The sequence below is a fragment of the Lemur catta genome, chromosome 4 (genome assembly GCF_020740605.2).
Source record: "Lemur catta isolate mLemCat1 chromosome 4, mLemCat1.pri, whole genome shotgun sequence".
Lineage (NCBI taxonomy): Eukaryota > Metazoa > Chordata > Mammalia > Primates > Lemuridae > Lemur > Lemur catta.
The window spans coordinates 78835247-78847915 of NC_059131.1; the positions used below are offsets into that span (position 1 = coordinate 78835247).

Genomic DNA, 12669 nt, shown 5'->3' on the forward strand with positions numbered 1-12669 from the left:
TAGCTTACACCTAGGACCAGCATGGACCGGGTCAGCACCTGCACACCCTGCCAACAAGCTTAAGGGCTGCAGGTGGAAGTGACAGGAAACTGGGACAGGCACTGAGTTTCTTCTTCTGAAAACACCTCCTCTCACCCGCTGCCACTCTGGAACAGGATCATGCCAGATTCAAAACAGAATGAGTCTGGCTGGACCTTCAGAGCTGAGTATGACACCAGAGAGCCCAATCAGATGTGACAAGGCATGTCTGCTCATATAGACCAGGCTGCCCTGTGTGCCTCAAAGGCAGTGTAGACCATAGTGCATGGGTTGTGATCCTACAAAACAAATTATTCAGCACTATTTTTACTCTTGAGGTGACAACGTATGCAGGAAAGACAGGAAACTGTGTTAAAGACTAAGAGGAAACGTGTGCCTTGAAAGTGCAGGATACCGCCCTGGTATCTAACAGAAAGCCACTACCATTAGTACACACTCTTCCCTCCCCATCTGCTCCAGGCCATGCTTTCTTCTTTAAGGCTCAACCCAGAGGTCAGTGTATGTGGGAAATCTCCCCGTCATCCCTGGTCAGAGATGATCCCCTTCCCGCTGGCGGCTCACGATGCTTTGTGCCGCTTTGCCAAATGATTCACACGCATTTTCTTCACCACACAATAAGCTCACTAAGCACAAGTCTCGAGTGTTTCCTTCCTTCTGATCTCCACACAGCTTTGCCTCTGCTGGGAGGACAGGCCCCCACCGTCACTTCGAAGCACACATGAATGCAGATTCCTGGGCCCGCTGCAGGTCTGATCCATCAGGATGTGCAGGTGGGCCTGGAAACCTTCCACTTATAACAAATATCCCTCCACAGTGCTACGGCTCAGGCCAGTTTGGGAACAGTGCTCAACAAAAGCCAAGTGAAGAGATGAGCCATAAATTGGGGATTTTCCATCCAAAAAGGCTATTCTACCTGGTTTGTCATTTTTTCACCATTTGACAGGTTTGCCCTACTGTTGCTCCTAGAAAGCAACTCAGGATAACCAGCAAACTGTGTCATGACATTTCGTTAGACAGCAACACTGATGCATCATCCCATGCAGGAAGAACCCGAAAGCCCTATGAAAACCAAAGTTCTCCGCAGCCCCTCTTTCCTAGGAGAATGTGTTCTGCCTTCATGTTAACAATAACTCCAGTTCCTATCCTAACAAGGACACTACAGTAGAGTCTGTTGATTAATTAATCTGGTAAGGAATTATGAAGGGGAGTGAAGAGGGGACACTTCAGAGCAGGGATAAATAGCCAGCAAGGAGAAGTGCTACATAAATTCTAAGTAATATTAATAACAACCAGCTCTGGAATGTAAATAAAGCAGCAAAGTGAACCCTCACTGCCCAGGAAAAAAGCCCTCGGAGCATGTCAACTGCATAGTTCAAAGTACATGGAAAATGAGCCTGACATTCAAAAATCCAAGTTGGGGGCAGACAGAGAAAGAGGGGGAAGGAAAGGCATGCCCGGACACAGGGTGCACTCAACGCTGACCGCCAAGTGGCCCTGTCATGACCCTTTCACATTTACAAGGCCATGTGCCATGAACTCAGCTAGAAAAACAGGAGCCTCAAGAAAGGAGCCTAAAAGCCCCAATTAATGATCAACAGCATTCCTACCAGAAAGCTGGCAGGTCCCCAGGAAGGGGCTGGGTGAGGGGACAGCGGAGGCTGCTGGGCCCTGCTACGAACTCCAACGAGGGAAAACCCAATCAGCCTAACCACAGATGAACTCCCTATGGGTCCTCAGGATGGATTTCTCTGTGCCTGAAATCTGCATAAGTAATACATCAATTGAGAAGGAAAAGAATCATCGCAAGAACTCAGGGTAACCCCAAACCATTGTTCAGAACCCATCAGAGAACTCAAGCATTATAATCTACCAAAGGGGAAAATCCACATAAAAACTGACTGTGTGTTTCCAGGCCCCCAGTGATTTGTTTTTGCCTAATTTCCTGACGTAGCTGCATCAAGGATGCTCCTGTGCCACACCCAGGCCCCAGTAAACTGCTAAGTTCCACTTAAGGATTTGCACCATGAAACTGAAGACTATGGAAACAAAAAAACAAAACGATGGGTTCACTCTTTCTGTGAACGCACATGACTATTTAGTATACAGTAAAATCCCATCATATAGATACTTGCTACAGAATTGTTTTTTCCTACACCCCAAGTCAGAGGCCTGGCAGGAATATCACGCAATGAGATGCCACTCTCTGCAACATGGAGTCCCACAGAACGGCCCTAAACCTCCTCCCTAGCAACTGTATTTATGATGGCAAATAGGATTTAAGAAGAGACTGACCTTCTCCAAGTATAGAGACCATATTTTTCTTGGCACAAAGAAGTAAAAGAGTTTTGCCTTGATTTCATATCAAATAGCATTTACTTAAGGCAACGGCTGCACATGACAGAGGTCTGGCTCAGCCCCCGGGGCCTGGGGTTACCCACCAGTGCTGCCGGCTGAGTACTGAGGGGTTCACCTTCCCTATGACAGCACCTCAGGGAGAAAGCATTTCCAGTACCCTGGGCTGCTCTGTATGAAACCCCTCATGGCTCCAAATTAAACAGAGGGGGATCTCTAAGAGCTGCCACCTCTGCGATTTATATTTAAATTTGCAATATAAACTGAAAGTTGAGAAATTTCTAAATTATATTTCAACAGAAATACTCTAATCAGAGCCGCATGTCTCAAGTGTCTACATAAATATGGACCCACTATCTTTGGCAAACACTGTTCCCACCCCACCTGTTTACGCTGGGTGCCCAGGGTTGGTAACCAGGCCTTTCCCATTTTCCCTCTCCTAGCAGCCCCCCTCATGAACTCTTACGGGACTGAAGCATTCAGGTAAAAGGTGGGTAACAGAAAGGGCTCCATGCCTTGGTTTCCTCACCTATAAAATGAGGAGAGTAACTGCCTACCTCTTATGAGCACTGAGAGAATTAAATATGCTAATCATAAACACTGACGAGAATAGTGCCTGGGAATATAGTAAGTGCCCAAGAAGTGTTAACTATGGTCACTTTCTTCTTTTATTTTCCTGGAATTCTTCTACACAGGTACTATGAGTTCCAGTACCGGTCTCCCCACAACACAATGAGCATTTCTGCCTTTTCCTGTTCCCTACAGAAATACTGGTCTCAAGATTTCTTTGTATGCAGATGGTGGAAAAGTAAACTGGGACAACTTTTTGGGGAGGCACAGGATCTTTGTATCAGGACTCTGAAGAAACAAGTGTTTTGTGATAATGATGACAAAGACTTAGATCAGCAGTCCCCAAACTTTTTGGCACTAGGGACTGGTTTCATGGAAGACAACTTTTCCATGGGGGGGGAAGGGACGGGGGCAGGGAGGAGGTCAGGTAGAGGCAATGGTTTCAGACAAATTCTCCCAAGGAACGCTCAATCTAGATCCCTTGCATGCACAGTTTACAGGAGGGTTTGCTCCTATGAGAATCTAATGCTGCAGCTGATCTGACAGGAGACGGAGCTCAGGTGGTGATGTGAGTGATGGGGAGCAGCTGTAAGTACAGATGAAGCTTCCCTGGCTCACCTGCGGCTCACCTCCTGCTGTGCGGCCCAGTTCCTAACAGGCCACGGACTGGGACTGGGACTGGGACTGGTCCTTGGCCCCAGGGGTTGGGGACCAAATTGCAAACAACCTAAGCATCCAACAACACAAGCATAATGCAACCTTACTACAGTCGCACCATAAGGACTTGCTAGTAAGTAATGCAGAAGGAGGAAAATGTATCTTTGTAAAGGGATCTGATCTAGCCATACAATAGAATACTAAGTAGCTGCCAAAAATAAATAAATAAATAAATAAATAAATAAATAAATAAATAAATAAATAAATAAATAAATAAATAAATAAATAAAATAGCTCTGTATGTATGATATGGAAATGGCACCAGCATACAGTAAGTGGAACACAGTAAGATGCAGGGCAATACATAACAGCTGACTTTCACTATGAACAGGGAGAATTACCAATACCTATTTGTATTAGCTGTGTCGCATACAAACATTGCAGATGAATAGAAAAAAAAAAAATGATTAATAGCAGTTGTCAGAGGAGAGCCGGAACTGGAAAGATAAGAGGTAGAGGCAAGAGGGAGACTTTTTACAGTATTATCTTCTCTGTTTTTTAAAAATTGAACCATATAACCATATTGCCTATTAAGCATGTTTTTAATTTAAAAAATCATATTTAGAAAAGGATTGGGCGTTAACATCAACAGATTCTTTTTGAATAGAAGGATTGAAGATGATTTTCTATTTGCTTTTTTATGCTTTTCCAAATTTTCCTTAACATGTATTCTTTCCATCATCAGGAAAGGATATTCTTTTGAAAAGAGAAAAAAATTAAATTCTCTTCCATCTCATTCTTTATCAAATACATACACGAGAAACCTAATTCTTTCATTTAGTTCAAAGTATTGTTAATTTCTCTTGAGACTTATTCTCTGATGCGTGTGTTCTGTAGCAGTTGCTTAATCCCTAAGTATTTTGTGGTTTTCCAGCTATCTTTCTGTTACTAATTTCCAGTTTAATTCCACTGTGGCAGAGAGTGCACTCTGTATGATTTCCAGTCTTTCAAGTCTGTTGAGGTGTATCACGGCCCAGAATGTGATCAAACATGGAGAATGCTCCATGTGAGCTTGAGAAGAACCTGTATTTTGCTGCTGTTGGACAAAGTGGGCATTGTGGAGCAGAAAGAGGGAAGAGATGGGGTCAGGAAGAGGGGAGTTACCAAACGCAGGGAGGGACCCACTGAAGGAGAAAGAGAAAAACAGGCTTTAAACTACGGAGGTATAGAAATGTCTTATGCGCTCCCAACATAAATGCCAACTGAGGGAATTTATTACTCTGAGCAAAAGTCAAAAAGTGTTATTGTATGACTCCATTCAGTGCACAAGCACGTGTGTGTATACACTTGTGTATGTGTGTGTATGTATGTGTGTACACTTGAGTATATATACATGTTTATGAGTATATGTACACCTGTGTACATGTTTATTTGTGTATGCATGTTGTGTGTGTGTACACTTGTGTATGTATATGTGTTTGTGCATGTATTTGTGTATGTATGTCTGTGTGTATACTTGTGTATGTGTATGCATGTTTATAAGAGGGGGTGTGTGTGTGTGTGTGTGTGTCCTACACACATGGCTCAGAGCAGCTTTGGTATCAAAACTCACAGCTAAAGAAGATAATTTACTTATTAACATACCATTCTTACTAAGTTCTGGTTTCTTGGTAGTACTGAAATTATATAACCAATAGTACTTTCAAATAGTACTTTATTGCTATGTGCAAAAAAAAAAAAAAAAGACTAATAACGATAATAACGGCAGCTTTCACTGGGGAGCACTTAGTGTGGGCCAGGTACTTGGGGCCCCAGGGCTTGCCCCACTACACAGTAGTTTTCTATCGCTGCCCCATCTAATGTAGAAGCTTATACAAATCCATTTGTAATCCGACAGTCTGCAGCTGTGGCGTGGTGTGGCTCTGCAGGTTCTCAGCTCTGCCATTCCTGGGCGGAAATCAAGGTGCCAGCAGGGTTGTGTTCCTATCTTCAGAGGATGATTCAGGATGTTGGCAAAGTTCCCTTCGGTGAGGCTGTAGGACTGAGGTCCCGTCTCCTCGTTGGCCCTCAGCAGAGCCGTACTCTCTGGCTCACAGCCCCTACAGAGCCGGCCATGGTAGGCCAGGACCCTCGCACACTGTGAACCTCTCCAGCTTCCCTTTTGCCAGGTCTCCCCAAGGAATCTCCTCTACCCAATCTCTCTGCCTGACTCTTTCACTTTCTCTTGCTGCTTTTAATGGCTCATGTGATTATGTGGGGTCCACCCAGATAATACAGAATAATCTCCATTTTAAAGCCTCTTGGTTCTTAACCACAATTCCATCAGCAAAGTCCCTCCCCAGCAGTACCTGCATGCATCTCCAGCTGAATGCCGGGCGGGGCACCCTGGCAGGACACTGCCTGCCAGAGCCCTGTCACCTGCACTGCTTCTGTCAACCCCATGGCTGCCTTAGGAGGAAGGTCGAATGGAAAGGGAGACAATTTATCTATTACATCATCTGTTTCACTTTGCAAAAACTGCAGCTTAACCCCAAAATGAATCCCAAATAGATTAAATAATTAAAATTAAATGTTATAGCTTTTTTAAACTATCAGATTAAATATTCATCTTCATCTGGGAAGGGTTATAGTATAAAAGAAACAAAAGAAATAACAAAGAGGAAAGGAACAGATGAGACTGTATTAAAATGATGAAATTTCCATGAAATGAAGAGGCAAAAACTAGATTGGGGAAAAAATGCTAAATATATGCCCAATGGTTAACATCCCTATTATGAAGAATTCATACAAAAAGCAAATCTAAAAAATGGGTAAAAAAATCTATTTGAATTTCTTTTGTGAATTAACATATTAGAAAGTCTAACCTTTTTTAGGAACAAAAGAAATATGCACCGAACCACTGATTTTCAATCAAATTAGCAAGACATTTTTGTCAGTAGTTTTTAAAGATAACGTTTAATGCTACTAATGAAGAAGTGAAATAGACACCCCCAAATAATGGAGATATACTAGTATTTGGTACAATTCATATTTATACTCTTTTTGCTGAGGAAATAAACCCCCCCAAACCCAAAGATATTTATAATAAAACACTGGAGAACTTTAAGTAAGTTTAAATAAGTTATGGTATATCCAAACAATAAGAAGTGCTCAGTGATTATACTGGCTTTTGAAGACACATTTTTACTGACATGGGGAATGTTCACGATTTGTTAAGAACGGGAAAAAGCAGAGTCCTGCACTGTCCACGCAGGGGGAGGGCAGCTGATGGTAGCAACATGGGAGTTGGACAACCCAGGGCTGAGTCTGGCTCTGCCACTTAATAGCCTTACAACTCTGGGCAGGTTCCACCCTCACTGTAGTTTCCCATGTATATTAACAGTGCGGATGACACCTCTTAGCTCTCATGGCTATGGTCAAATTTGAATGAGAATGAATGTCGAGTCTGTGTGATCCTGAGAGGTCCTAAGAGCAAGCACCTGCTGGCAGCTCTCACCACCACATCTTAGTCTGGGAGGAACAGGACCTCTCCAAGTCTACCTAAGGCCCCTGTGTTTGCTTCCTGTGGCTGCTGTAACTAAAGTACTACAAACTAGGTGGTTTAAAGCACCAGAAATGTATTCTCACACAAATTCTAGAAACCAAAAGTCTGAAAACAAGGTGTCAGCAGGGCCACACCTCCTCCGGGCTCTAGGGAAGAATTCTCCCTTGCTCCTGCCAGGTGTTACTGGCTTGGGGCTGCATAACCACAGTCTCTGCCTGGTCTTCACGTGGTCTTATCCTCTTTGTCCCACCTGTCTATGTCTACACCAGTTCTGTCTCTCATAATGACACTTATCACTGGAATTATAGCCCACCCAGGTAATCCAGGTTGAATTTATCTGAAGCTCCTTCATCACATCTGCAAAGACCCTTCCTTCATAAAAGGTCATATTCAGGTTCTGGGGTTAAGACATATCTTTTGCAAGCCACCATTCAACCCATCGCAGACTTAAGCTATAATTCCTTTAAAGTGGCAAAATTATTAGAGGACTTCAAACACTTATAAGTGGGATTTCATTATTCATTCAGAATTCTGTATTGGCTAACATCCTACAGGCAGTTAAAAGCAACTGTACGCAAATAGTTCAGGCATCAGACTTGTTAGGCAATAGGGATATCATCATAGTTGGTTCAGGTTATTGTAACAAAATACCATAAACTGGTGGTTTATAAACAACAGAAATGTATTTCTCACAGTTCTGGAGCCTAGGAAGTCCAAGATCAAGGTGGTGGCAGATTCAGTGTCTGGTGAGAGCTCACTTCCTGGTTCACAGATGGCACCTTCTCACTGCATCCTCCCAAGGTGAAAGGGTCAAGAGAACTCTCTGGAGCCTCCTTTATAAAAACACTAATCTCATCCATGAGGGCTCCATCTCCATGACCAAATCACCTTCCAAAGGCCCCACCTCCTAATACCGTCACGCCAATACTTAGGGTTTGGATTTCAATATAAAAATTGGGGGAGGACACAAACATTCAGACCACTGCGGATGTGTACTACACAAATGCTACTTCAACAGGTCTGTGAAACTCAAAACCAGAGGGTGCCATGTAATAGTGAAGACATATTCTTCACTGCTACAACCATTCTTTATCACAGAAACTAGCATAGTGCCTTGTACACATAAGACCATTTCAAAACTAAAACACAACACGACATTCAATGTGGCTGAATCAGCTCACCCTCAGGATCTGGCTGCTCTGGCTACACCACCTACCAAGCTCTAAATGATAATACACACAATTTTTACTCACCTTCGATATAGAGGGGCTCCACCACGTCGTGGTTAATTAGCTCGAAGTTCTCGTGTCCGATCCAGTGCTCCACGTTTCTCTTCCTGCCCGTAAAAAAGTTGTCTACCACGGTTACCTCGTGGCCGTCCATCATGAGTTTGTCCGTTAGATGGGAGCCCACGAATCCTGCACCACCGGTTATCTGCATCAGGATAGTATGTGCAAAACACCCCAGAAAATGCACGTGAGAACACACTGATGATTGATGCCATGGAGAAACATCTTTGGTGCAGTCACAACTTAGAATTTGGGAGGAGGGGAGGGAAGCAAGATGACAAAGGTTTTAAAGCAGCCTCTTTAACTCTCACTGCACAGCAAAGTCTGCAAACTCCTAGGCAGCCTAAAAGTTCAAACTACCACCTAGTGAATAATATAAAAAAAATCACAGTTACAAGTTTAAAAATGTCTTCACTGACAGAGAATTTCATGTCGTTCGAAGGTTCTTGTTTTATAATAGACGGGATGCTGAACATTGCTTATATGGTTCTGAGATTACCACTGCAAACTTTTAAAACTACTTCATAGAAAAAGTGATTAGCAAAATGCAAATCTGGTGAATTACTGAAAAATATGCAGTATTTAAAGTGGACTCAAAAACCTCATGAAAAACTAGTACCTTTTTTAAAATTATATTTTATTAGAGAGACGGGATCTCACTCTGTTGCCTAGGCTGTAGTGTAGCTGTGCAATTATTTATAAGAACAAATTAATAAGCAAGAGATGCTGTTTGCAGACTAAACGATTTCTTCCACCACTTGGTTAATTTCTGAGTGCCAATGTACACACTCCATAGTGTCAACTGCCCAGGCAAGGAGCAAAATGATGCAGCTATGAGGGGTCACAACAGGAGCTCAGCAATTATAGAACTTAACCCACCACAAATGTGAAAAGTCAACTGTGTTTGAAAAAAAAATTTAAATTAATAAAAAAAGTTATTCAAATTAAATCATGTAATTGGAGGGGGCAGGATAAAAAAAGCCTTTATTTTTGGGATGGCTACAGGAGGTGGGAGTGAAAAGAACAAGTTCAGAAAACAGACTTGCGACATGAAACTGTGTTTTTCATTCTATTCTGTTTTATTCTCCACACTGCCATCTCTTCAACCAGAATTCTTGTTCACTTTACTCTCCTGTTTCAAACTGAAAAATTAATAGTAGGAACACACCAATTCTTTTTAACTAAAATAAAAACCACATAAACCCCCAGGTCTATGGTTTTGAAATATGTAATTCTCCATGAACCTCCTGTTCAAATAAAATCTCACACATAGTGCAATGCACCATAGGTTAGAGATGGCAGAGCCACCTGGGTGAAGACATCAGGGAGGGAGGCAGAGAGGTAATGTTAGCCCAGGCCCAGGAAGAATCCTCCGTCACCACCAACTAGATGGTCATACATGCTTTGATGAAAATACTAACAGAAAAGTTTAAAGCAGAATGGTTGAGAGTAGCCCTCCTGGTATGCAATAGCTTTCAATTAGCTTTATTGGGAGCATCATTTTCTAAATCCCCTTTGCTTTAGAGATAAGAGACTGATACCCAGAGAAGTCAGGCTTTTGTCTAAACCCTTCAGATCACTAGCCACGATAGACTAAAGCTACACTCTTGAATTGTCCCTATAAAATCAACTGAAACCAAGGGGTTAAAGCTTTGCTAGTGGCCTAAGTTCTGCAAGGTATAGCCTTAGCTAACAATCAACCAGCTTCTGCCCCTTAAGTTTGCTTCCCTATAACTGCTTACCACTTACGAGACTGGTCACAAGATTTAAAACTTCCCTTACTAGCTTCCATATATAACACCTCTATTGTGGAACCTAAGATGCCTTTTAGGGGGTTTTCCACACCCTCCATTCCTATGACCCACACCGTAGAAACTGACTCGGCGCAAGAATGCAGCTTCACATCCCTGTGATTTCACCCCCAACCCAACCAATCAGCAGTGCCAATTCCCTTTAAAATTCCCTGCCTGGAACTTCTTGGGAAGTGGATTTGAGAAGGTTCTCCTGTCTTCGTGTCTGGCTGCTGAACCATTATTAAACTCCCCCCCCCCCCCCCCTGCACCTGTGCTGTCTCAGGGCCTTGGCTCTTTTCTGCACAGCCGGCAAAAAGAACCCAGCTGAGCAATAACACTCTTCCTAATCACACGCTCTCTCCATGACCTGTCAATTTGTCTGGCTCATGTTTTATTTTGAGCACTCCTACACTCTACTGGTACACCTGAACAAGGAGGATAAAAAAGGATTTTCCAGAAAAATACCTAAATTTCAGATTTAACTCACCACCAGTGCTTAATTCATGGGATGAGATTTCATTTTATTGTATTTTCCCTGTTTTCCATGGTTTTTAAATTTTAAAAAATTACAACTTTTTAAAAGAAATTTAATCCCTTTTAATGTAACTTTATATAGCTAAATGCAAATGTTTCTGAAAATAAGATGTTGTGTGGCTGTCTAACATCATCCCTGCATCCAAAATATCTGGTAGACAGGTCAGACACAGCAGAAATACATCGTATTAAATTAATCACCTCCAACATTTCACTAGTATTACTAGTGACATAAAATCATTAGAAGCACTTTAGCCTTGAAAACAATGCATTTGGAATTGTTTTTCTAGAGTGATTCCCTGCCATCTAAAATACTTAAAGATTTATATAACATAGCTGGATAGTTATATAATTTTTTTGTCCTAATCAATTTCAGCCCATTAAGCAAGTGTTTCAAATGGAAACAAAACCATTGGAGGCTCAGTGTTTAAAAAGCTTCATCAGGAACACTAATCACCAAATCCAAGCACACCCTTTGAATAATGAGGAGCTAATACCCAAAAGACAGTAGGAGACAAGATGTAAAATCTCTCACAATGAAATGGATTAGAACTTACACAGTTTCACATGGCTTTACAGCAGTTGAGTCCATCTCAATGTGCTGTATTTCTTGCCCATGTGGGAGCTAACAGGCAGCTAAAGTGGTCTACTTCAAGGTTAGCATTCGAACTCATTATGCTTAGCAAATCAGCAAGAAGAATGTATTTCTGAACAAACCTCTTCTTTTTGTTGAAGCTGTCCTAAGGCCTTAACAAAAACTAAAAAGGCTTTAAGTTTTAGCAACAATATGCCAGACTTGGGTACCAAATGATTCTGAAATGTGCTTAACCTATGAGATGGGAGATGAATTAAAAATACTAAGTCCATTTGTTGTGGTGATGTGTAAAGTGAAATAAATTCTGCAATACTCGGCATCGACAGGAAGATCACTCCACACAGAAATAAGAACAACCCTGGCAAGACTGTGCAGGGTTCATATATCACCATTACCATGGTTTAAAGGTGTGCTCCAAAAAGCATATGTTGGTAACCTACTCCCCAATGCAACAGTGTTAGGAGGTGGGGCCCAGGGAAAGGACATTGGGCATGGGGGCTCTGCTCTCATGAATGGATTCATGCCATTATCACAGGCGCACATTCATCATCAAGGGAGTGGGTTCCATATAAAAGAACGAGTTCTGCCCTTTTTGTCTCTCTCACCCTCTCTTTGCCCACCCGTCATGGGATAACCCAGTCATAAGGCCCTCACCAAATACCAACCCCTTGATCTTAGAACCATGAGTCAATAAATTTCCATTCTTTATAAATGACCCAGTCTCGGGTATTCTGTTATAGTACCACAAAATAGACTAAGGCAGAAAACTGACCACGGAGAAGTGGGCTGTGGTTATAACAAACACCTGCAAATGTGGAAGCAGCTTTGGAAGTGGGTGATGGGCAGAGGCTGAGAGAACTGGGAAAAGCAGGATAGAAATGGCTACTGCCGTGAATGCAGCATCAGAGGCCATTCTACTAGGGGCTCAGTAGAAGAGGAGAGCCCTCTAGAGTCTGAGAGGACTTAAGTGGTTGTGATCAGAATGCTGGTAGAAATTCGGACAGTGAAAGCCATTCTGATGAGGTCTCAGGTGGAAATGAGGAACAAAGTACTGGAAACTGGAGGAAAGGCCGTCCTTGTCACAAAGTGGCAAAGAACTTGGGCAGGTATGTGTCCTCGTCCTAGGCCTTTATGGAAGGCAGAACTTAAGAGTGATGAGCTAGGGTATCTGGCGAAAGCAATTTCTTAGCAAAATATTGGAAGAGTTGCATGGCTTCTTTTAACTGCAAACAGTAAAATGAGAAAGAAAAAGGATTTAAAGACAGAATTTATAAATAAAAGGGAAACAGAACAAAA

The 12669-nt window shown here is 42.3% G+C and overlaps 1 protein-coding gene across 2 annotated transcripts in view; it reads right to left on the minus strand.

Moving 5' to 3' along the window:
- Nucleotides 1–12669, minus strand: part of UXS1 (UDP-glucuronate decarboxylase 1) — an 84217-nt gene that overhangs the window by 35881 nt on the left and 35667 nt on the right. For both annotated transcript variants that reach the window (XM_045550353.1, XM_045550352.1), the window contains exon 6: nucleotides 8416–8596. In XM_045550353.1, coding sequence (XP_045406309.1) covers nucleotides 8416–8596 — 181 coding nt within the window. The remainder of the gene's footprint in view (nucleotides 1–8415; nucleotides 8597–12669) is intronic.